At 45.5% G+C, this 25,507-nt stretch overlaps 2 protein-coding genes across 6 annotated transcripts in view; both read right to left on the reverse strand.

Moving 5' to 3' along the window:
• Nucleotides 1–193: 193 nt before the first annotated feature.
• Nucleotides 194–13,511, reverse strand: LOC147142575 (PHD finger protein 20-like). 3 transcript variants are annotated; one of them, XM_086041113.1, is made up of 17 exons: nt 13,345–13,511; nt 11,770–11,876; nt 9,607–9,778; nt 9,239–9,323; nt 9,024–9,100; nt 8,039–8,588; nt 7,882–7,932; nt 7,532–7,801; nt 5,963–6,157; nt 5,624–5,719; nt 4,343–4,501; nt 3,786–3,964; nt 3,590–3,689; nt 2,933–3,128; nt 2,355–2,796; nt 1,545–1,725; nt 194–1,360 (listed from the first exon to the last, which is right to left on the reverse strand). In XM_086041113.1, the coding sequence occupies exons 2-17, from the start codon at nt 11,850–11,852 to the stop codon at nt 1,218–1,220; spliced, it is 2,979 nt and encodes a 992-aa protein (XP_085897239.1). In that variant the 5' UTR covers nt 11,853–11,876; nt 13,345–13,511; the 3' UTR covers nt 194–1,217. The 3 variants fall into 3 exon arrangements, with proteins under 3 accessions (XP_085897239.1, XP_085897240.1, XP_085897241.1); XM_086041114.1 differs by lacking the exon at nt 13,345–13,511 and adding an exon at nt 12,333–12,498; XM_086041115.1 differs by lacking the exon at nt 4,343–4,501.
• An 896-nt stretch (nt 13,512–14,407) lies between these two features.
• The window catches only part of arhgap46a (Rho GTPase activating protein 46a), a 29,447-nt gene continuing 18,347 nt past the window's right edge, over nt 14,408–25,507 (reverse strand). For 2 of the 3 annotated variants that reach the window (XM_086041236.1, XM_086041234.1), the window contains exons 3-10: nt 22,366–23,782; nt 20,537–21,197; nt 19,836–19,928; nt 17,943–18,016; nt 16,924–17,123; nt 16,345–16,436; nt 16,103–16,272; nt 14,408–15,676 (exon numbers count right to left, since the gene is read on the reverse strand). In XM_086041236.1, the coding sequence (XP_085897362.1) occupies nt 15,482–15,676; nt 16,103–16,272; nt 16,345–16,436; nt 16,924–17,123; nt 17,943–18,016; nt 19,836–19,928; nt 20,537–21,197; nt 22,366–23,782 (2,902 nt within the window). In that variant the 3' untranslated portion in view covers nt 14,408–15,481. The remainder of the gene's footprint in view (nt 15,677–16,102; nt 16,273–16,344; nt 16,437–16,923; nt 17,124–17,942; nt 18,017–19,835; nt 19,929–20,536; nt 21,198–22,365; nt 23,783–25,507) is intronic. The other variant, XM_086041235.1, reaches the window with a different exon arrangement.

Below are 25,507 nucleotides of genomic sequence, written 5' to 3' on the forward strand. Positions count from 1 at the left end.
CATTATCGCCTTGCTCAGCAGCACTTCGTCAGAAAAGGACTGCTGCTCCCCAATTCTGATCCGATTGTGTAAGAGGCCAAATCGGCTAAGAACACATGTTACATCAATGTGAATGATGCAACTTCAATTTAGTGACAGTGTCGCCAGCTGGATAAACAGGATGGGGTTGGAGGCTGAATATGACAAAACTTGACAAGGTTAATAATAATGGTTTATTTATGTACCAGCAGATTTGTTTGCATTGTTCAACATTTTCCCTGCTCTAAGCCATACAGTACAGTAGCAAAGGACATCTGTGTTGGAGAACAAGTTTGAGGAAAAAAAAGCTCATTTAGATTGACTTATTTACAAAGTACTATAAACAAACGGTGAGACCAACTGGAACTAAAAGACAATTTCATCTTCTCTAAACAGTATTTGAGATGGGCAAAAGCACACGATCCAGTCCAGAACAAGTCTTCAGTGAGCCATTAAGTGCTACAGCAACAATAATGCAGACCCAGTGGTAGTGAGGAATACTGTAACTGATACACAAATAAAAACTAACAAACAAAACCGGCACACTGTTCGCAGATAAGCACGACCATTTAAGACATAAATTGCGCTTGTCACCATTTTGAAAGCTGAAAGAAAAAATACAAAATTTATGATTGAAGACAAAAATAACTTCACAGTGTAGAAGAAAATAAAAAAAAAAAAAAGACTCCAGGAAGTCAGTTTGTCAAGATGGTTGTAAAGTGCCATTACATACTGGGTGTCTTCAAGGGATCAAGCCTCCCCCCCCCCCCCAAACAGGAAGAGTTAAAACGCACGACTGGAGAACAAACGTATACATTTGAACATGTTCAAAAATATTTTCAGATTTGTGTACGGAACTTAACTGCAAGCTGAATATAAAGCTTGTGTGTAATGCACTATGCACTGAGAGAATTACAAGCCACCTTTAGCTGTACAGGCATACGAAAGGCATCATATCGAGTTGCATGGGAACCATTGCGTAATCTGGTCCAAAGGACTTCCTCCTGCATTTACGAGGTTACTTATTGTGTTTAATCCTGATTCATAATGCTGACTTTCCATACAAGGACGTCAGTGGCTGTAGCATCTGAATTCACCACGTAGAACCCTTAAAGGAAGGAGAAGCAGCTGCAGACATCAGGTCAGTCTTGCATTGCCAAGCTCAGTGAGACTCCAACCACTGCTGTTCTGTGGCGCCCTCATGTGGAGCTAAACAGGGCGAGCTGATGCACCTTTCCCAGCTGTGACATCAGCCGCTTCATGCGGTGTTTGAGCTGAGGCAAACGGGCCAGCGGTTCGGGAGGCTCCAGTTCCCCCGTGTAGTCCAACCAGCTCTCCAGCACTGAGCACAAGCACAAAACAAATAAGCATAAAGGAAGCCAATCTTCATCCCGCCCGATTAAATTTTCACACATGCTCATATGGATTTGTTTGTATTTGACCAGGGATGACGACTTTTTATATCCACTGCATGTGAAATGCAAGTTCACACGGGTGAAGTAAATGAAGGCCGGTAAACGTCTTACCGTCCAACTCTCGCTCAATAAAGTCCATCCTGTGCGAGACTTCGTCTTGAACTGCGTCTATGTGATCCAGCAAGTTGAGCTGCCACTGCTGTTGGGGCTTGCAGTTATCTGAAGCCTCTTCGGGATGACTCCAAACCTCTCTCTTCATCTCAACGTCAGGCCAAGAACCTCCAGACGTAACCTGGAGATGATCATGTTGTAAAAGGGCAAAAAAAAGAAAAAAAAAAAAAAAAAAAGAAAATGCATAAGTCAAAGAAGATACAAAGAGAGCTGTACTTAAATGTTTTCGTTTATATTTACAGCTTAAGTGATTTTCCTACAAATATTCAAGTCAAGTCAAATTTATTTATATAGCCCTTAATCACAGGAAAGTCTAAAAGGGCTTCACATATGCACCAGATCATATACATGACATCCCCTGATCTTAACCCCCAGGAGGGCAAGGAAAAAAAAAAAAAAAAAAACATATTCAAAGCTATTTGTTGTAAACTCCCTGTATGGGAACTGAAATGCATGTACTGCACCGGATATGTTAAGAATTCAATTTAAAAAAACTAAAAAAAATAAATAAATAAATACTGAAGGATATACCAGTATGTTACAGCTATTTGGATGTAGAAAAGCATGTATTACACTAGACATGTTCAGAATCTTCTCCCCAAAAAATTGTCAAAGTTAGGGAGGTCAGAGTCTACGCTGCAATTTCAAGTACAGCTCCAAACACAAAATATAAGACATCCAATACAAATTCAACTGTAATATGCTGAAAATGTAGTCAATCCTTCAGTCTCCAAATTGCAAAGAACAAACCTTGTTGCTCACGCTGACTGACTTGGGCTTGTCCGTCTCCAGCAGGCTTCCGAAGCGCTGCTCGCGCTCCAGTAGCTCTTCGGTGCTCCTCATGCTGTCCTCGAGCTCGGAGCCTTGTCGGGTCTCCACCACCAGTCTCTGCTCCACGGCCGGGTAGTAGGTCCGTGGTTTTTGGTAGCAGTGTTCGCTGGTGATGTAAGAGTCCTGGAAGGAGGGGAACGGGGACGAGGAGCAGGACGAGGAGGAGGTGGCGGCGGCGGCGGCCCGGCTCAGCTTCTCCAGGGCGTTGGACATTAAAATCTCGCCCCGGCTCATGTCCTCGTCGGGGGTGACGGGAGAGGGAGCTGCGTGGCTGCCCCGAGAAGAGTCCGAGCAGGTTGGTGGCCTCGCAACTCTCTTCCAAGGTTGGCGCCACAGCTTCAGGTCAGGGTGCGTGTTGTTCCTGGGGAGGGGCGGGAAAAAAAAAAAAAAGCAAAGATGAGACAACCATGAAGACTGTTACATCTACCCGGTGTTAAGAGGAACACGCTCTGTCAATTTATATTCATTTAGCTTCATGCGGCCTTTGCTGGACTCACTGTAAAATGTTCATCTTCAACTGCAGGCCATTGAGAATCTCGACCACATGGTGCACGTCTCCCAGCAGCTGGTGTGTGGTGGTGATTTTCTTGGCGTTTTGGTGAGAGTAGTTTTCTTCCAAGAAGGACAGGCCATACATGTGGCCATTGCTCAACCATTCACGGTCATACCAGTAGCGCAGACTTTGCCTCTGGCCTGGAAATAAACGGTCATTTGTATTATATCTGGAAATAAACGGTCATTCGCATTATATCACAACTAGACAGTTGCTTGATTCCTTTTGTTGTTTGGGCTGGCATAGTCGCTACTTTAGATCTGATATCACTTCATCTCATAGACCAAATTTCATGGGGAGAAATGTATCTAAATTCTGATTCTACACAGGAAAATAGTGTGCTGCTATGCACCGTATAAAATGTTGATTATCTAAAAATGAAAACAAGCTGGCCGTTTATCAGGAAGTGGAAACGTGTATTTTTTTGTCTTCTGTATCTTTAACCATGGGAAAAAAAAACTGTTATTACTTTTTTTTTATTTGAATACCCGTTTATTCAATTCGAAATGTCAGTAGGATGTCCGCATACGAAAATATTGGCAAGCTGCAGCTACACCATCAGTGACGGCGACAAAGAAGGACAAAGCGTTGTGACTCTCACCTGGAGGGTCCCTGCAAATATAGCAGGCATATCTGTCTGGAACATTGTCTTCCAGCAAGCCCATGCACGTGCCGTGCTGCCAACACAAGCAGTCTTCACACTAAAAGACAAGATAAAGAGACGCACAGTGAAACACTCAAAAGAAAATCCTTGAAAATCGACACCCCCCCCCCCCCATATCATCCCAAATAATGACCTGGATCATAAAATCGTTCTCCTCCTCCACCTCACAGATGCACCGTACGATCTCTTGGTCGTTGCTCTCAGCGCCACAGTCCAGGCTCAAAGGTGGGCTGGTCACATCCACGTCCGCACCGTAGTCCTCGTCACTCCACCCGCAGCTGTCAGTGGACCAGTCGCTTAAGCTATCATCATCTACACGAAGAAGGACAGACCAAAGAATTGGAGTTCCCCCAGAATCAAACAGTATAAATGTCCTGATTTAAACCTGAACGACTCTGCTCCGATTATCCTATTCTGTAACTCTTTGAACTTGCACAATTATTTGTGGAATAGGCGAAGAAGTGATGAGTAAATGAGCGCCGGTCAGTTAATCAAGCATTTAAGCAGTGACATTATTAACAGGTTTGTTGTGCACTACATGAGCAACACTGGGACACACAAATCAGGTGTGATGCATCCAACGACGGATATAGCAGACACGGGACGGGAGAGAAAGCCATGAACAGTCAGACACACACACACACACACACACTAACAAGTACACGCACACACTCGCCGTCAGATACCCACCATCCACATTTATCTGCACCGAGTCGCTGTATCCGGCGGGCCTGCAGCGGTAGGCCTCACGCTTGTAATTGTGTGAGGGGGGATATTTGAATGGCATTTGCAATTTGGGTGGAGGGCACAGTACTGAGAAGTCAATATTCTCCTCAATATCTGTGCAGTCTGTTAATACAGGGAAGGGGGAGGGAAAGCAGATGTAGATCAAGTTTGAACGTTAATTTCATTTGACATATGTCCATTAGGGGGAGACAAACATTTTGGGGAACAAATGGGATCCATTAGGGGGACAAGCTGCTTTGGCATTGTCAAAAATATTTAGGAACAGCCAACTATGACAAACCACAGTCCTGAAGATTGTTAAAAAAGTTTCCAAAAGTCAACATGATATTGTAGAACATTTGATGCAGCTCTTGTATTGGCTCATCCTATGATGCTGAAACATGGCCACCGCCTACATCACACCAAACACTGACAAGATTCTACTTCAGCTGCTATTTGAATTTGCATCATTTACGTACAGTTAGACATCGGTGTTGAACTGCTGACATGATGCTAATATAATTTGAACTCCACACCTGAATCAACTATACAACAGGGAATAACTGCATTGCGTACACTACAATTTATTCCAATGTGACATATTTTGTATCTTTATATATACTATTGTCATCTGTTACTAGAGAGCAAGAAACAGCATTTTGATTGTTCCGTATTTCGTGGATATATCAAGCATTGACAAAAAAAAAATAAAACCCTTGAATATATAACTTCACACAGACAAACCCCGATTTCGATCTAGTTGGAACGTTGTGGTAAACAAAAAAATAGCGTTTGTTCCCAAACGTCCATGTCGCAAAGTCCATATGAATATACGCTGAAAAGGCCTTGCTCTTCGTTGTTTTCTAATTTGATTTACGTTTTGGAAATCCCAACTTCATTGTAATTCACTGACTGTTAATTCCAATTAACAAATGTTGGACTTTGTGTTTGTCATTAACAGTGCCACAATACAATCCGCCTTTGTAATCATCACCAATACAGAGTTGTTGTCATGGAATTGAACCGGTTACGGCCGCGCTACAAAGTTATTGGGTCGGCCTGCTGGGTCCAGTAGCAGATGTAACACTTATCCCACACACGGAGAGGCTCAGCAACCACGCCGACAGGACAAAATGGAGGGCTTCACACTTTGCAGCCAAGCCACTTCCACAATGTTAACAGCGAGCGCACATGCAAAGCAGCAGCGATGCGATGCGATGGGGCTTGCACAGAATCCCTGCTTACCGGACTGGGCCTTCTTCTTTTTCTTCCTCTTCTTAAGCTTAATGCGAAGGAAGTCCTTCTGTTTGGGTTTTTCTTTTGCTCTATCTTTGACTGGACCTGGAGAGGTTGCAAGCTTTAATTTCCCAATCAAACATCATTACAGTGTTCCCCCGCTTCAGCAAATATATCTGCAAGTAGATGCCACAGCATGGCAGCAATGTACTTTTCGAAGCTACTCAACTCAGTTCAACCATAGCTACTTGGGACCGAGATGCCACATGAGACGAAAACAAAGATAGCGACTAGGCGAATTTGCACGTAGCGAATCGATCTTCGTTTCGTTTGGGAATTGTTACTGACCAAGGTCGAAGGCACACTTGTCTGACTCTTTATCCTGCTGCTGGCATCCGTTCCTGTCAAGCTGGTTCTCCTTGCTTTTCTCCCTTAGTAGCACCCTCTGCTGATGTCCGTGCGTGTTGATGGCAGAGGGAGCGGAAGTGCGCCTGCCTGCAGCCTTCACTTCGCCCCGAGTAGCCGCCGCAGCAGCTACTGTGTCTGCACAAAATAATGGGAAGCATCGGGCCAGTGTGAGACAATCTCTTTTTATGCCACATTGATGCTTTAAACGGCTGCTGATTCGATTTCAATTGGGGTTTCTACGCTTTTGTAATTGACCTTTTTAACCCGTTAAGGATGGGAGTGCATCAGCGTCTTTCTCCCCTTAAAGCCTGGAGAGCATATACGTCATTTTCCTTTTTTCATCCAATTTTTGTTCCCTTAAACCAATGAAATGCATCAGAATATACACGTGACGGTGTCGTGAGCCCGCAGAGGATATTCTGGAATTCTTTCGAGTCGTAATGGCGGACGCCATCGATCGCGGGAGCTTTGGAATGAGCGACGGTGGCGATATAGACGATGCGCTTGTGGACTTTGAACAAGTCGAACGTGATATATGGTCAAGATACATGTTTGTAGACAATGACAATATCGACGTCTTTGTAACAAAATAGAGGATGGAAATTACCACTCGATTTTTAAAATTAAAAATAGTGCTTCTCTTACACTGACGCTTTATTTTTACATCTTCGATTGAAACAGTAAAGATTAATAACCTCGGGCCTGTGTGCAAGCCACATGTCTAAGGTCTCAACATCTTTTGGACTTATGTTTCTGTCTGCTACAGGGGCTGAGATATTCATTATTTTATAGGTGTTGAATTTCTGGGAAAACTTCAGGTTTTTAGGCTTTAGGCTTTAATGGGTTAACACTTGACCATGGGGAAAAAGTTGAACGACTACATGCAATAAAAAGTAAAGTAGCGCAGTTGTAACAATGTGCGAGAAATATGCTTACTGAAGTACACTGCTGTTTATTTTTTTACTTGATATAGAATATACAAGAAATCTGATTTTCAAAACTGCTGGTATGTAACATGTTTTGAAACACTGCTGTGCGTAATTTGGAACAGTGCATTTGAACAAAACCTTTTTATTTTCGGACAAAATAAAATACTGTTATCGTTGGGAGCTCGGCTTGTTTAAAAACATTCAAATGATTCTCTAGCAGTTGATGACTAATAATCATGCTGAGCCGCATTTGCAGAGACTATAAAAATCTGAGAAAAACAATCAATTTGCATGATAATTTGGAACACGTCCGCTGGCTTTCTTCGGTGGTTTCTCTCTATAGGGGGGGGCGGGGGGGGGGGGGGGGGGGGGGGGGGGGAAACGGTTTTAATTATTGATGAGAATCAATTACCCCATACTACTAATTTAGCCTCTTCTCATTGGTATTGGCAGCAGATGCTTTGAGAGGAAACGACTACACAATTGAATCTGCTTGATGGGCATACGGCGTGAGAATTGCGCGATCAGCCGACGGGCTCGCAAACTCAATTAGGACAGATGAAACATGAACAAAACTCACGCATTGAAGCAGAAATGGTTCGTCGTCTCTTCGGGCCGTCCAAAGCGGTGCACGTGGCCTGTTTGTCCGCCGACCTGGCGTGGCTGCTCCTCGTGGGGCTGCACTCGTCCTCCGGAGGCTGCTCCTCGCCGTGGTAATATTTCATATGGTAGTGCAGCAGCTTGGCCTTACGGAACGACTTTGTGCAGCCGGCGGCGCTGCATTTGAATGGGTTATGGTCCAGGTTGATGGAAAGCACGGGGGGAGGTTGGTTTTTGATCACCCTGTAAACTGAATTGTAGAACAGCACAAGACATGTATGAGTCAGCGGGCGCCTTGAAAAATAAAGACAATTCAAGAGGAGAACTTACGTGGTTCTCTGCTAAATCGATTTGGGTTGTGGAAACCTTGCTTCCTCACAGCTGTTAAAAGCAAAAAAAATATATATATATGAATTGACTTTCTAAGAGCTCACTATAATGTCCAGTCAATATTTTTTTTCCCCACTTTAGTACTTGACAGACTTACGCTTGACAGGCTGAGGCGGAGGAGTCACATCAGGCTGTACGCTCTCGGATTTGATGTTTGGTTTCTGCTCCAAATCTTCATTGGGTTCGGCGCTCGTTCGCTCCGGTTGATCGGGCACCTCCGTGTATGGCTTTGCTGAGTCACTGTATGGCTGCGTTGCATTCGCCTCCATTTCCACTTCCTCCTCTTCCTTTTTCACATCTCCATTTTCATGACATTTTTCATCATGACAGTCTTTGGCGCCATTTGTAAGTTGGCTGCCATCTTCTGCATCACTGGGCTTCTTCTGCTCCGACTGCCCTGATTTCTCTTCTGCCTGTTTGAGGGCGGGCGAGGCCTCCATTTTACCGTTTGCTCTCTTGCTTTTCCCGTTGACCATCCTGGCTTCCCGCTCCTCCTCTTCACTGTTACTGTCATTCTCCTGGTCGGAGGTGCTGCGTCTCGCCCGCTTGTTCCGCGGCTCACCGTTCACCGGGGGTCTCCGCTCTTTGCGGTTTGGGACTCTCCTAACCATGTTTCTCTCCGAACTCCGAGACTTCCCTGCACCTCTCTATTTGTGCGCAAACAAAGACATTGGATAAGAAACTGATAGCTGAGTATAAAAGGGTTGGGCATGGTATGAATTTAGGCAATTCCGATTCCTCGATTTTATACCGGTTCCCAATGACTCTCGATTCCGATTCTTTTTTTTTTTTTTTTTGGGAGGGGGGGGGTCAAATATTTGTTTCATGAACTTTTCTACTGTTTATGAATTGTCCTATTATTTTCTCAATTGGTATTTTGGACAAATATATGAATATCAAACCGATTGTGATTTTGTTTTGGCCGGCTCCCTCCACAAGACGGGTAAAGAATCAAAATGTGGCACAGACATTTTAAAACCTGAACGATTCCGGGAGAACCGAAGTGCTAGTCCGCTTCCACTTGGTTATCGGTGCCCAACCCTAGTAGAGACAGACAATGGCTACGGTCATTTAACACAAACCTCTTTAATAAAAGGTTTCACGTGAATTCCTTTCACCGTCTGGATGACGCCATCAAAGAACTTCACAGTGTAAGACACTGAGAGGGGACAAGGGACAAAAAAGATACTTAGTTTAGATGGGGTTTTTTTTGTTTTTTGACAAACAACTCAAAATAAACAACAGATTTACAAACAGTAAGTTATTGCACCATTTAAAAAAAAAAAAATGTACCCACCATCTTTGTTGACCGAGATCACTTTTGCAGGATAGAAACGGCAGTCAGACCAGCTTGCCAGAACCTTGTCGTTCACTTGAAAACCCTGGTGAGACCAAAGAGAAACATTTCAGCCCTAGCTAACACACATCACCGAAATTGAGTATCGCATGGATCCTTGCTTCTAGGGAATTTTGAAGGCGTAGAAAAGTCCAGTGTAGAAGTAATTCCTGTTCAAGTGACACTTTTGTCACTCCCTTTTATTTAAGGCTTAAGGCGCAGACAAATAGACACCACCACTGTCCTGAGCCAACCGGTTTATCCGTCATAGAGTACACGGTTTATTAAAGGTATTAAAAAAACAAAACTAAAAAGTGACTCTGGCTTACTGGCACGGGAGCGTCGTCCTGCAAGCCTTGACGCCGCAATTGGACCCTCTCAACGGGTCTCAGGTAGGGACTTGTCCACTCAAACCACTCGTCATAACGGTGACTCCACTGACGGTAATGAATTAGAACTTTCTCATCGTCGTAATCAATCTTCTCTATGTTGGCAGCATACCTAAAAAGCAACAAAAGTCAAGCGCTTTGAGTACCAAAGGTAGAAAGGCGCTACACGAGTGACAGTTTACCATTTGGACATTTCTGGGACAAGTCAAAGGTTACAAAAACAACAAGGCATAATGCTGGTGACATGCTAGAAATCACCATTATATAACACCCAAACATGTTGAAATGGAGTTGATAGTGACTATGGTGAGGATTATTAGCTCACTGATTTGCCTCCCAAAAAATTAATAACTCATAAAAGTGTCTTTGAGTTGTTACATAACACTCACAAAAAGATGGGATACCCATGATCAAACGCCACTTGGGAATTTTACCACTCAGCAAAAAGTACTCAAACATTAAACGGTTGGACATGGTCAAGCTGATGAAAAAATGTCAGGATTTCACCTAATGTCCCAAACTTTTTCTGAGTAGTGCACAACGTTTTTTTTGTATTATTTAGATGATGAAACATATTTTATTCATCATGCAAGAGGAAATGACTACATGCAGGTGTGATCTTTGTTCCTCCATACACAAATACAAACACTTGGTAATGTATGCAAGTCACAGTGACGGGGCTGTGCACAGCGAGTAGTTCAGAGCAACTGTGGGGTTTAGTGCCTTGCTTAAAGTGAAAGTCAAGTGAAAAAATGTCTTTAAAATAATACGTTCTATGTATCTAAACATCTGATTAACATAGCGTTTGTGGGATATGAATTAAGAAGCAAAATCCCCCTGATTTGATCTGTCTCAGAGGGAGGCCATTTTGCCACTTGACGTTGTGCCAAGAAGCAGACCGCACACATACAGGCATGGATGGAGACATGAGTGTGATGAGTTGTGCGAACGGTCACTGCGCAACTGAGGTGAGACTGGTTGTGAGGGTTCGGTGGCACTCCAGTACCAAAAGTCCTAACAGGTGAGCTCCTGCTTTATTGACCTTTTTTTGCGATGGCTTTGTCTCAGAGTCCCCAGAAGTCTAAAATAATGGCACATAAAGTTGTAGCCTTATTACTCATTGCTTTTTTTTTTTTTTTTTTTAAAACAAAGGCGGCTGGAAAAATTATAAATATCGCTGGCTAAACTCCCTTTTCACGAGACCCCAAAAACATGCTTGTTCAACCATTAACATTGCACCATCAAAGACAGCAAACCATTTTCAATGCGTCAGATGAGTCAACAATTTGAAAAGAAAAATAACACCCACACGTGTGGACTGGCCAACATTATCAAATTGTGAAAAAAAATGGACCAAACTGTGAAATGCGAGGTGTCGGCCCACTGCCAGCGATATATATCACGAAAAATTGCAACAAAATCGCCAAGTTGGCCGAACAGAGTAGCCACTAATGCCCTCGCTCCGCCCTAACCACCATGGGGACAAAAGCCACGTTCAACATTTACATTACACAAAAGCACCCCCAAAACGGTGTTAAGTTATTTATCCTTGGTGTATTTTAACCAAAGAATGTTTCATTTGACCTTTTATTAGGACACCTGGGAACTGTTTTAAATCAACTAATTTGTCTGCTTGAATGGAAAGTCAGGTCAAAATTGTTTGGGACTTGCTATCATTTTCAGTTGACAGCAAGTGGCAAAATGGCCACAACCTGAGATGGATAAAAATGGGTGGATTTTGCTGTTCGGTTCATCGTCCACAAACACGATATTTATCAGCATGTCACGTTTAGACTAGTGGGGGCGCATAGAACATATTCTTGTAAAGACAATGTTTGACTTGACTTCCCCTTTTACGGAAAACAATGCATGTACAGTCGAAGTCCTTTTTCAAAATCAAGGATGAATCAAGTTACACTATTTTAGATGTTAAAATATAAACAAACTGCACCGCGAAACAGATTGTGTTCAACTTTTGAGGTTCCAAGTCATTTTGTACACGATCGCCAACAATCAAACACTGTCCCAGTAAGGAAATAAAGCAAATGTGAAAGTGGTGAGGATTTTCAAGGATGGAAAGGCATGAATGAGGCCATGACTCACCAGTTTTTGAGGCTATCTCTGGCCTCAAGCTGAGCTCCCACCTCAAATGTTATCCCTCTTCTGTTAGGGGGCGTCTTACTCATACTGCCCACATCAAGGCTCTCTTCCTGGACACACACAACAAACACACACATCCACCCATGAAGGCACTATTCAAAAACTATACTACTCATAAAATGACACCATTTAGAGTTGAGTATCATCACTACCACTGTATCCCAACTGGGCGTCTTGTGTGTGGGGGGAAAATATAGGACAGTGACAAAGCACAACCGCTTTGAAGATGATGCAGGGGGGGAAATAACAAGCTAAGGTGAGCCAGGCCCCTTTAATGGTAATGAGATGAGCTATTCATTTTCAAATCAGGATCAGCATCCCCTTTCACCTCCATGAAAGAATTTACATCAACTGTAGTATCCAAGCATGTCCAACAGCAGCAAATACAGACCGTCACACAACCATGATATTTCATCACCCATATCCGAATTGTATCCATATACTAGGGAATAAAAAGGTCATTCTTGGCGTGAGTAAGGAGCGACGCTGCACTGCAAGCTACAAACCGGATATGTTCACGCTTCTCGGCCCACGTGTTTTGTGAGCAGCCGATCCCACGTACAGACACAATAGGAGACAATGGTAACGGCTCCGCTACGCGGTCCGCACTGTCTGGCGCAAGACGTCGATATCACATTGACGTTACGCTTGAAATGGGATCAACCACAAACATAGCAATGGAAGTGGGTGTGTTTTATGGTCAGATCAAGGACATAACAGCACCAAGGCAGACACAGGAAACGAGACTTGGGGGGGGGGGTCGGATGCGGGGGGCGCAGCATGCCGCCACCATTAAAAGACACACGGTGGCAGGTTCAAAATGACTCATTAAAGTCACACTCCATTACAAACGATCCATTATGTCACTGTGCGCTTATATAAAACTGACTGAACGCGTAGGCACGACTGTGCAGACATTCGAAAAGCCTCACGCGTCGAATAAAATCAACTTAATGTTAAATTTAATGCACGTGTTCGGTGTGATGATTTTTGACCACCACAGCCAGGATTTGATACTTTATCCTCCAGTAGTGTTTTATAACCAGTAGGCGTAGCGCGAAAACCCCTTTTGTCAACGTCAAGACGAACTCCAATCCGATTGGTGGAAAGCATCTCACGTGGGCGGGCAGAAGCGTTCGGATTGGCCGGGAAGCTGTCAGTCAAAATAGCGCGCTGGGGCCTCGCGCTAGGCCTTGACTTCTCCATACTTTTCACGGTGGGAGCGCGGCGGCGTGGGAACACAAAGCATTTTAACTTCCCCAACTACGACACTAAAATGCCACCTCGAGGCTCCAAGCGGCGAGCGACATGCTAACACACATCAGCAATGACACGAATCACGCCGTCAACAGCCACAAGCAACATTGTGTTGGCGACTTCGTCACATTTGTTTTGAACTCAAAAAGCCGACATGCGGCACAACGCCAGCTACGATGTTGATGCCTCCACCGAAGCAGCGTCGATTTCGCCAGTTAGGTACCCACAAGTGCGGCAAGGCATACGGTTCGGGCTTCTTACCTGTTCCCCAGTCACCTTTAGTCCGGTTGGGTGTCAAATATGAGGCGAAATCCTTAGAAGAACAGGTACCGTCGCCTCCGCCTGTCTGCCTCACAGATCACGCAGTTGAATTTCTCACTTGCATTCACCACCGGCGCGGGCTGCGTGGATCGCATTTGCGCATGCGCGTAGAGCGGTCGCTAGGTCATAGTCCAGATTTTTTTTTTTTACGATAAAATTTACATTTCAAATGAAATGATTAAACAGATAACGCACGTGTATAATACATAGTTTAACACGCTATTATTGTGGCAACGACGACAAATTACGGTTGGGTGCGGATTTCTCAGAAATATAAGGGTAGGTATTTTCAAAATTATCAGGGCATTTTACCCCATTTTGGTGGGGGTGTCTTTACCACAAATTCATGCTCATTTTTTTGTTCAAACTAAATGATCACACTCAACAACATGGTCACATTTTAATACTGAAAACAAGCGTATGTATGCACATCCTAAAAAAAAAAACAACCTGAGGCTTATTTTGCAGTCTTAAAATATAAAAACAATTCACCTCAAAATCAGTTCTTTGGATTCCCGCCGACCAGTAAAATTATTTCAATGCTAAACCAAGATTAACAAAACCGTATGGTTCGGAAAACCAGCGGATTAAAATTGGCTCCATCTAGTGGTCAGAAAGGGAATTATGGGCGGGTGACATTTTAGCCCACTCTACAATATTTCAGCAGCAAATTTCAGAGCAGTATTGTGGACTTTTTAGTTTAAGAAAAAAAAAGGATAAAAAAAGTTTTGAGACAACCCTTTGATGTAACACTCACCCATTGCTTATACCAATCAAAATTTCTTTATTCAAATACAAGCGCCACCAGGTTGTACTGCGCTTGCCAACAAAAATTGTTTTGCATTTTTTGGGTGTGGGGAACAGTAATTAATCAAAACTTGTAGCCTAGTTGTTTGTACATCTGACTCCTAGCCAAATATACAACATGAGTGTTGGGAATCCACGACTGGTCTTCATCCCTCATTTCATCTCAATCCAAAAAGACAAAAAGGATGCAAACAAATACACAACTGAACAAACCTTTATTTAAGGACAATTGTTCTAAAGTCATACAGGAAGTACACCATACACACACGCATACACATGTTGAGTGGTTTGAATCAGTCCTATGTTCAAAAGGCAGGCGGTTACAGCAGAAAAAAAATTACAAAACCGTTTCCTCTATTGCTCTTTTCAGATACTCCCACGCATATCCTTCATCATTTGAATAAATTGTTAATATTTACATGCGATATATATATACACATTAGAAAAGTCAGAGAGAGGACTCTGTCAGCTTATTCTACATTCTCATAATGCTTGACAGTTGAACAGAAAAGTCCATTGTCAATAAAGGGCTTCAACAAAATGGTGACAGGTTTAGTCTGTGGCGAGACTGTATACAGTAAACACCCGTTATCTCCGCCACAGCACGCACAGATCACAAGAATAGAGAACAGAAGTCCAACTGAAATATTTCTTAAAGATTATAATTATTATTAAATAAGTAATCTCCCACTTCACAAAGACATATGATGGAAACACAAATCTCCAGTTTGCCCTCAAATGGCAAAGGTCAGAAAATCTAAGCATTTGAAAATTAGCAAAACTTAATAATTGCGCTCTGTACTCGAAATCTTGTCTAATAGACCAGATGAACAACGAAAGCATCTTATAGATTTTCCTTCGTATTTTCAATATAAAACGATGCATGATGAGACGTCTCGGTCATACACGCAAGCGCACTTGAATGATGAGGGGAGCATAAACATCAGCAGATCCTGAAAACCTTGAAATATTGGTACATTCTGTATAAATCTTATACTTTTTTTTTTTTTTAACTTAAGTTGTTGTCCACACACAATTATTTTTGGCAGGAAAAGAAGTTAGGTCGTCATCACGTGCACCGATTAAAAGTTGAGGTCACCAAAAGATGGCTCAGTTGTGAGTGTTCCTTGGCCCTAACACTGAGTAGCTGTATCGTTTAGTATCATTTGACCAAAAGGAACCCACCGGTGATTTGCTTTGTCTCTCAATGAGGCGTCATACCTCATCCCGCGAGTTTCCAGTGTATTCTGCAGAGAGCGATTCTGTGAGTCTACACCACTCCTTCGATGAAACTGGTGTCCAGGTGAACTATGAGCATTCTCAGGAAGGACATCTCTTTACGCGTGTTCTCAAAAATAATCCGCGGGTCGTCCGATTGGCACCGCAGGCAGTTGGGGGCCATCACCATGGCCAGGTTGTTCACATCCATCTTGGTGATGGCTACGTTCGAGGGCTGAGCAAACACCTGGAGATACACAAACGAAACGACTGTCCCTGTGACCAAAACGTAATATCGGATGGGGGGCATTTTTGCGAAAATGGACATTTTAATGGCTTGTATAGAAATTGTTGGATGTCCGGAGTGACTGCCAAACCTCATTTAGTACCAAATGAAACAACCGAGTCAATTTTCTTTTATTATTCCATTCCTGCAAATGTATCCGCGAGCAAGCGCTTCTATTATAGGACGGTTGTGCCTAATTTGCATAATAACTGTCTGCACAGTTTGTCTGCCCGCGAGTGTGCGGCCAAGCTCCTAGAAAAGTGGGTTAACCGGCTTAACTGACACAAGTCAACCTGGTTAGGGTAAAGGCGGGACGGCAAAAGTCTGAGCCAATTATAAATATGACACGCGAATGCTGTACACACAAAGCACGTGTTTATCGTTTACCTGCAGGAAGTGGATGAAGTAGAAGAGCACCAGCCTGTTGAGCTCAGGCAAAGACTGAACAACGGCAATGGCTGCAACTGGGTCGTCGCAGTTGTTGACACACTGTTTGTAGAAGTTCATGGGGATGAGCGGTTCCTCCAGCTCTCGGTACCACAGCTTCATCAGAGAGGCTGATTGAGACACGTTCCAAATTAAGTACACACAAACAAAAATAGATCATGTGAACTAGAGCCTTTCCTTACCAGGAACATTTGGGTCTGACAGGTTCTCAGGGATCCTCCACTGGTCTACTTGCAGCTTCAACGCATTGACTTCATCGATGTCTCCGGGCACTCTGGCGTATGAAACAAAACGCGTCAGTTACATTGAGTGGCCACAAGAGGGAGCCCTGCATCCATCAGTCATGACTCTTCAAAGTCTTTTCATACAGCGCTTTGCAAGAAAACTTAAACGTAAGCAAAGAGCAAGCCAATGAGTCAAGATTTCATCGATGGTGATTGTGTGATTAATAGCAGAAACAATTAACAGCTTTGGAGAAAGCCCTGAACAAACAAACGTGCAGTGGAGCGGGTCCCACATGCTCGAAAGCTCCAGTAATGATGTAAACACACATTATGGTGTATACATTAAACAGTTTCTCAGGAGTGAAACGTGCCTACTTTGATGTGAGGGTTTTAAAGAAGACCACACACACACATTTGTTGATGCGCACTGCATACACAATACAGTACATACACAAAAACAAGATCCCCTTCAAATTTGCTGGACTCTTCCCACTGCTCAAGCTGAGGCACGTCATTGGCTGATTTGTCGTGTCTTACCGAAAGATGCCCTCCGTCTGAGCCCCGCCCAGAGCCAGAACATACTGGGAAAGTTGAACTTGCACCCAGGGTAATTTCCTGTCTGGGAAAAGCTCACTCTGCCGCTCCATTACTTCCTCCAAGGAGCTACCAAACAGGGAGGGGGTGACGATGGCCCGTCTACTGTGGTCGACCTCTTCCAAGGTGGGCTTACGTAGCCCCTGGCAGACCACAAAGAAGACAAGAACGGCAGATTTATGACCCGACTATGTCAGGAACCATTATAGCAATAATGGCTCGGTCTACAACTGCGCCAGGTCTCTTCGTCTACCGGTGACTGATGCAGTGCACCTGTAATTACCTCGCTCTCTCTACGACTGAATCCAGTGTGACTAAACTTTGATAGCCCTGAAGCGTAACATACATTTACTAGTGCCGAATGCTTCTTACATATCACACACTGAACAAATATAATCAAATGAAAAAGCAAGCGTGCCCTTGTGAATTGTTCAAATTATAAACAAGGGAAAGGGGAGGTTTTTCCTTTAAAACAATGTATGTAGTGTACAAGTTAGAAGGAAGTTAACCCCCCCCAAAAAGTTATTTACAATAATATCTTCTATGCGCCTTCACTAGTCTGCGGCCCCCGATTTTAGCCATCTCAGGGGGCGGCCATTTTGTCACTTCTGTCGACTGAAAATGACATCACAACTGCTCAGGGCTCAGGTAACGACCAATCAGGGCTCACCTGTTTTCTGAAGCTGAGCCATGATTGGTCATTATCTGAGCCCTGAGCAACTGTGATGTCATTCTCAGTCGACAGCAAGTGGCAAAATGGCCGCCCCCTGAGATGGGCAAAAATGGGTGGATGCCGTGTTTTGACCGCATAAAACATAGTCCTGTACAGAAAATTTGGGGGCTGACTTCCCCCTTATGATGGTGGAGTCTCCCTGAACAAAGTAATCGCTATTTCCAAGGCGAAAAATGTATTCTAAACAGGTCAACCGGCACTTGGAGGTGCCAGCGTGCTGCTCTTTTACCTTTTTCCCTCCTGTGATGGCCACCTTTTGCAGCTTCCTATGGCAGAACTTGGCGTATGTGCTGACAGGCAGGCCTGTTATTCAAGAGAAGAAGTCATTGAGCACTGAAGCACAATGGAAAAACACCCACATCCAACAGACAAGACACTCAAGTATAAACCCTAACCGAAAAACAGATCATTTAAAAACTTGTTCCCACAAGGAAGCCATTTTTGTCATTTCCCCCCGCAAACGTCAAATTGGTTAACAAGAGGCCGGCCGGGAGTGGTAACTGGAGACGTGTTGACAATGTGATTCTAGCATACGGGGATTAAAGGAGGCCTGGCTGAACTGTCAGGTTGAGAGAAGATTTACCGCTGTTGAACAAAAGCTTTAGAAGCCGGATCCGCCTCCAAACCCAAAGTTCAGGTGATTCATCAGCATATACTGTACATGTAAAGGCCCATGAGGCGAATGGGAAACACGAGTGCCTCACAGCTACTGTAAGGCTAGAATCGATTTTAGAACTGTTTTTTTTTTTTTTTGGGGGGGGGGGGTGCAGTACAGACTTTCACACAATCTGCCCTTGGGAGGAAAAAGGAGCTGAATTCTGTACGCTTGGTGCCAAAAATAAAAACCTTGACTTTCTTGGGTCAGGATGTAGCTAGAGAAATAGAAGCTATATATCTTTTCCCTGTCCCGGAGTCCGCAACGGGCACCTGAACCGCAGCCAGAAGGACACGCTTACTGGATGCCATGTTCAAGACATGTTCCAGCATGTTCCTTTTGTCAAATCCCAGCAGATTTATAGCAAACAGGTGACTTCCCATGCTGCGCCCCCGACAGCGGTGCTAATCTGACTCATCCGTTTGACTGTAATTACGTCTACAAGCCAGATAAATCGGACCATCGTGGGCGAGGGGAATCATTCGTACAGAAACTCCGACGTGCGAGGGCTTGTGTTGCCGAGGGCTTGAAACCTGCTGCTGTTCTATATTTAAGCTCAACGGCAGGAAAACTGCAACCAGGCAACCAAAGTCCACAGAGATGGTGTGAACTCATTAGGATGTGTCGTGTACTTACTGTACCAGGAAAAACACAGCACCTGTTGACATATGGCTTGAGCTAAAATTAACTAAAATGCAGAAACCTTTGAAGGGAGTGTGACAAGGTGGCTTTGGTTTCATCTGGCGCTTGTTTACAAGATTGTGTGTGACTGCCAAGTGGAAACAATATGTCCGCCTGTTAATACATTCCCGGACGAAAAAAATGTTTTTTCCACAACTCCTCTCTCAATAGAGACCATTATGCCATTTTTAACAATGCAGAGATTTCCAGCTTAGTGGTCCAGTCATTGAAGGGAGCCTCTGAATAAGTCTTCTTGAGTATCTTCACGACTTCTGAGTGAGGATAGAGCACTATGTGTGAGTCACTCCAGCATAATGTGAGAGGCTGTGATGTCTGCAGAGATGACTGCGGTCCGATGGTGACATCATCGTCACAGCTGCCCGTGTGGGTTCCTCTAATGGGGCCACGTGCTGATGAGGCGGCCAAGACCACTGATATGATTCACAGAACAGGCCACTGAGAGTAAACAGATCCTTCTGAAATGGTCATCCACCTCATTTGACCCCCCCCCCCGAAAAATGAATGTTCTGTAAAAGTCATTTATCAAGTCTGCATATAGCGAACATCATCGTGGCCTCATCTGACAAACGGCATCCAGCGCAATTTTCCATCCCGCTCAAAGAGATGACTCTCGAGAGGAAGCGTTCGGTTTGGTTTCTGATAGCTTGCGTTTAAGGAAGTTGATGGTAGCATAAAAACAATCATTGGAATCGTGTTGATAAACGGGAATGAGGAATGGATGTTTATCAGAAAGAAACACTTGGGAGTAAATGAAATTAAGATTACCTTCTTCCTCATCCGTGTTCTGTTTTCGCTTTTTCCTTGACTTTGAATTCTTTTTTAATTTCAGCTCCTGCTGTTCCAATATGAACTGGGTCACTGTAAAAGCACAAACAAAAGAACCCCCCCAGAAGATTATGAAGTTCACATTTCTGATTTGAAATGAGACTATCTTGAATCATCCATCCATCCATCCATCCTTTTTTTTATTGGACAAAAGGGAGAGCAAAAAACTGAATGGCATTACGTTTCGGCTCACATTAGGGCTGCTCGATTATCAAAAAAAGTATTAATCACCATTATTTTGGTAATAATTGAAATCACGATTATTCAAACGATCACTTATTTTTTGGTACAAAACAAGAAAACCTTTAAACGTAAAAGACAAATTTCTTTGAAACACTGTGATTATTTAAGCTCATTTTGTACCAAACAAAATGTATAAAATGTGTTCTTAGAAAATAAGAAAAAAAAAAAGTTGAAAATGTATGATTTCAAGTATGATTTCCCCGTGTTAACAAACACAGTGCGTTGGATATAAATACGTATTAATAATCGTTTTTTGCGATTATGCCAATTTTGTAATCGTGTAGTGTTAATAATCCTCATCGTAATTGAATGTCGATTAATTGCACAGCCCTAGCTCACATGATGTAAAGCAGACAAATGAAGTGACTTTTAGAAGGCATCAAAAAAAGGTGACCCACCCTGCTGCTCGGTCTGAGACTCACATTTCTTGTCGCTGGCGGGCTCCGTGTGTCTCTGGATGTAGCCCTCCAGGTAGCAGCGGAACTTGGGCGATGGGGCAAAGAAGGCCAAACTGACCGCCATCAGCTCCCACCCTGCCGCCAAGCTTCTGGGGCTGGCATTCCCCGTGGTCTGCCTGACTAGCTGCACGTACAACTCGTCCCGCAGGCCTTGCGTGTCCCAGCACTTGGTGACGATGAGGAGGGCGCAGTGGCGGCGATCCAGACGGGAGGGCCTGTCGCCCATGTAGGCCTGCACCAGCTTGAACATCTCGCAAGCCTCCTTCCTGACAGCGCGGTTGCTCGTGACCAGCATGGGCTTCTTGATGGAACCCCGGTTCCAAGAAAGCATGTTGGCGATGGAGACGCGGCGGCGGAACAGGCCTTGCGTGTGCATGTTGAGGTGCTTGCTGGCCCAGTCCTCCATGCCGACGTCCGGAGGCGGCGGCTGTCGCAGGGTGGCGTAGGACAGCTGGTAGGAAGACTCCGCCGCTTTTACTCCGTCCGATGCCGCTCTGTTCTCATGGTTGGCGGGTCGGTGCGGGCCAAGGGAAGCGCTGCGTCCGTCCAACATGTCTTTCTTTCTGCTCTCCAGCTGAGCCTGTAGTTCAAGGGTGCTCACCTGCAAGGGACAAGAGATGGACAATTGGACATCAGTCAGAAGCCTTAGATGGAAAGTCAAAATGAATATTAGCGCAAGTACATTGCATTTTCTTGATACCATTCCAAACGGTCTCAGCAGCAGGTGTCTTGACAAAAGCACTTGTAAATTCAACTGCTCGACTGGCCTCGCGCTAATGGGCACATGGTCTTATAAAACCGAAACTACGCTCAAGACCTCCCTGTGATCCCCGCGGTGAGGTTTACGACAATTAGAACTGTCCCCGCTTCCCAAAATGGAGAAAGCAGCGATCCAGACAAATTCGGACACAGCCACGGATAACGATAAAAGTGAGGCAGAATCGAAATTTGAATGACCCGTCTTCTCAATTTGTATCCTGATGTAATGTAGAGCAGCTCCATGACAGATTTGTCAAAACTGTTTTTGGACTTTTGTTAGTGTCTCGGTCAGCTGGAGCACTTCTAAAGATATGATATTTACATTCCTAGTAAAGGGACAAAAGCCGTTGAACTTTTGCATTACACTTTGGAAAAACGCACAACTACCAAAAAAAAAAAAAATGGAACTATTCATTGTTTGGTGGAAATGGCTGAAGTTGAAATGCTTTCAGTGACACAGAGTGGGGAAAATTTGCCATTCATCAATCTTGTAACGAGTGAGCCACAGTCGGTGAGGCGAGCGTGTGCGCAGCATTTGCCAGCAGGTCTGAGTAACATTCCAGGACGGATTTAGTAAAAGGCCTGGTGCACTTTGGCCAAGAAGGCTCGATACTCGCATTTCCCTTCTAGAATTTTCCTGCCAAGCCTGGACCATATGGACCACAGCGTCCCTCCTTCCTGAAGAAGGGAGGCCGTGTCCTGAATCGCTGCTTTGGCATGGCCCCCAGATGCCCAAGCGCAGAGCTGGCATATGGGTAGAAAGCACCGACAGAGCAGGACAGATGGAGGATGGCAGGTAACGCCGGGACCGTCGCCATTTTGAGTCTCCTGAGGCAACCGAGCCAATCGCTTTTTTTTTTTTTTTTCGAAAAAGGAACCAATCAGTTCAGTTCAGGCGTTCACTCAAAATATTTGTTCGTCTCAACAAGTCGTAACCCCAAAAGTAAGATGTATCTGGTGTTGTATTTTGCCCCCTGTTCGACACGCTCTAATGCGGTGTCGGGCCTCACCTGGGACGGTGGTCCTGGAGTCTCAGGCGAAGACAGGCTGGCCTGGCTCGTAACGCTCATCTCCAAGGTGTCCACTTTTTCATACGTCCTCTTCTGTCTCCCCGGTATCTCTAGCGGGCTCGCAGCCGCATTCGCCGCCTTACCCAGCGAGCGGGAAGCCCCGGCGATGTCCTCTCGGGATGCGCACCTGCCGGCTGACAGCCCCCCGCCCCCTCCTCCGTACCACCTGAGTGAGTCCACGGGGGAGCGCGTCCGCGACGCGGCCGCCCTCTCGCCCGGCTCCTGCTCCAGTCCCACTCTCACCTCCCTCATGGTGTTGGAGCGACTTACTACCTCCCTCATCTCGGCCATCAGCCTCTCATTGAGGGCACACAGCTCTCCGCTGCTGCCGACCGACCCGGGCCTGCCCCCCGCGCCTCCCATCCTTCTCCTACTCTTTCGTCTCAAACTCGGAGAGGGCCCGGTGGAATAGCCGGAGTCTTGATAGTTTCCCGTTGCCTGTGGGGCGGAAGAGGCGAAATCCTGCGAAGCTTGGCTGCTCTGCCGACTGTGCCGTGCCTCCATGGCGCGCTGTACCGTGGCCTCCAGGACTCGCCAACTCTGCTTCTTATCCGGCGTACTTGGGCCGGGGGCGGCCGCTGCTTCTCTGTCGCGCGGTTGGCCTCGCACTTGGGGCAAAGAGTGAGCCTGCGACTGAGCTTGGGCCGGGACCAGGTCCTGCCGGGACGTCGGCGAGGGGCTGCGCGTGGGCGCGGGGGAGCCGGACAGGAGCTGCTTGGGGTCGACGTTGATCATATGTTTGATGCACTCCAGACCGGCTGGGCTATAGTCCGAGGCCGAAGGGCTTCTGCGCCTGGAACCTGGGAGGGAAGGACCGGGAGGATGCTGGAGAAGTCTTGGTTTCTGGAGACTATGGGAGGGAGTCAGGCGAGACTGCTGTTGCCCGTTGAAAAGGTGCGCTCCTTCTACCTCCATGTCTATTGGCGGCTCATCGTATATGGGACAGTCTGTAACTGGCTCATCATAGATTGGGGCACTGCAAGCATACTGGGGGGAGACTGGGCGTGGTGTGCTGGTCTGCGACCTCTGAAGGAGCGGACTGGGTTGACTGCCGTCTGGCGTGGCCAAACAAAAGCTGCCATTACTGGTTTTTCTCAGGTGATGGGCCTGGCGTGGGTTGGATGCAGCTTTGCCGGAGGGGGCGGTCTTATATCCTTGGGTGGAGCTTAAACATCCACCTTGCGCCTTGATGTTGGATGGCTGTTGCGTGAATGCGTTGGCTTTGTTGAGTGCACCGTGCTGGATGAGTTGTTGCTGCTGCGAAGGTGGACTTGGCTGGTTCCGACTCATGCTGTTTACCTTCACCAACATGGCTGCCTTAGAGCCGGGCGTAGGCTGCCATCTTTGAGGGGCGTCCCTGAGGGGAAAAACAGGTGCAAAATGACGACCAAAGAAATCTGTCAATTCTTGTGATCGATTTTGTCAGCACTGAAGTACATTGCAGGATTTCAACGAAGGGGTTTTTGATAGGACAGTCATTTTAGGGTTCATCTATTTTTCAAGACCGCACCAGGACCAAATGAACATTTGGAAAGTACAGATAAAAGGGTGGCCTTCAGAGAAGTCAGAAAGTAGGGAGCTCTCGGCCGGAAAGGACTTTGCTTAGGCCCAAAGGTTAATTCTTCTCCTTTTGGTTGAGCAGTCTGCCATCAATCTGGTTTTACTACTCCGGCCTGCAGCATCATAATCATACCCAGAAATCAGGATTTATCATTCAACACACTTGCCCCCTTAAACCAACCTCTCAACACAAAGCACAAAGCTGGTCCGGTGTAAGAAATAAACGTGATCAACAAGCATACATAAGGTCACAAGTGGAACACACACTTACCTTAATACTCAGTCCTCAACACTGACCCGATTAATTAGACCAAAGTTGATCACCTCCTGCCGTGTTAATCCAAACGTGAACACGGTTAGAGAATCGCGGCAAACTCCGAGTCAAAGGCTTCCCTTTTTCCAGCAGCGCTAAGAATCGTTTGGAAAAAAAAAAAATGGGTCGTAACGGCAGGAAGAGGACGCAAAAGGGAGGCGGGAACAAGGCCAAGTGTACACCCCCGCTCCTTCCCACATCTCTGGAACAATGCTGAAACAATTCCCCCGAGGTCCAAAGTCCAACGGCAAACTTCCTTTAAGCCCCCCCCCTAGCTAAAACGGGCCTTTCTCTCTTGCTCTCGGCCCGCACGCCACTCGGGCAGCTTGATTGGCTCTCGTCTTCAAACGGTCGCGCCGTTTTAAGTGATGCCGATAAACAGCTGGGTCCACGCCGCCCGGCACTTGACCAAGTCGGCACCAAAGCCACAGACGCCAATCAAGACAGTTTACCGCCTAATGCACGACAGGACGCAAGACAGACACGCGTGAAAACGATCAGATCGAACGGGGCTCACCCCTTGTCGCCACTGTTTGTTTGTCGCAAGTAAGTGTGACATTGTATGCTAACGTAGCGGGTGAGGGAGGTCGATAGGGGGCGGGCGTGACATTGACAAGCCGCCGTTGTACTCTTTGAAGCGCGCCGCGTCTTATCGCCGCGGCCGTGTCGCGTTGTCGAGGGTGAGACAAACATGACAGATTGATTCCCACCTTGGCAGTTAACATACAGCTGACAACTCTGCGTCGGTTTGCCGGGGGGAGTGACTCATCCTAGAAACATCAAGATTCCGCTTCTGGTGGGCCAAATAAGACAACAGACCTGACACGTGAAACCACGATAAGCAAATCTGCAAACCTACAACCAAATCAGGCCTCAAACAAATTAACTTCTGGGGCTCATGCGACGGCCCACATGAATCTGTCTTCTGTATTCTTGGTGGGCGGGTTAGATTCAACTTCCTGCAGGAGTAGAATCATCGGGAGAAGGGACGAGAGGCCTTCCATTTTATGCCGTATAAACAGGAGACGCCACGGGCGGAAATCTCTCGGCTTTGTGATTCGATTTACCGCACTTGTGATGCGGAGGGCAACGGTTGAATCTCAATGCAGTTTTTTACTCGCTACGTTTAAAAGAGTATGAGTAATGACCCATAATTCTGTGATCAAAATAGATATATTTTCTTGTGTTGTCTTTATTAACCAAAAATGG

The sequence above is a fragment of the Filicampus tigris genome, chromosome 9 (genome assembly GCF_054856515.1).
Source record: "Filicampus tigris isolate MCC_2025a chromosome 9, RoL_Ftig_1.0, whole genome shotgun sequence".
Lineage (NCBI taxonomy): Eukaryota > Metazoa > Chordata > Actinopteri > Syngnathiformes > Syngnathidae > Filicampus > Filicampus tigris.

Excerpts from the sequence above, each read along its gene's own strand:
- LOC147142575 (XM_086041113.1), bottom strand. The coding sequence starts at position 11,852 with ATGAGTAAGACGCCCCCTAACAGAAGAGGGATAACATTTGAGGTGGGA. Across the intron at positions 9,324-9,606 it reads AGGACGACGCTCCCGTGCCA|GGTTTTCAAGTGAACGACAA; the intron begins GTAAGCCAGAGT and ends TGGTCTCACCAG. Across the intron at positions 1,361-1,544 it reads TATTGAGCGAGAGTTGGACG|TGCTGGAGAGCTGGTTGGAC; the intron begins GTAAGACGTTTA and ends GCTTGTGCTCAG.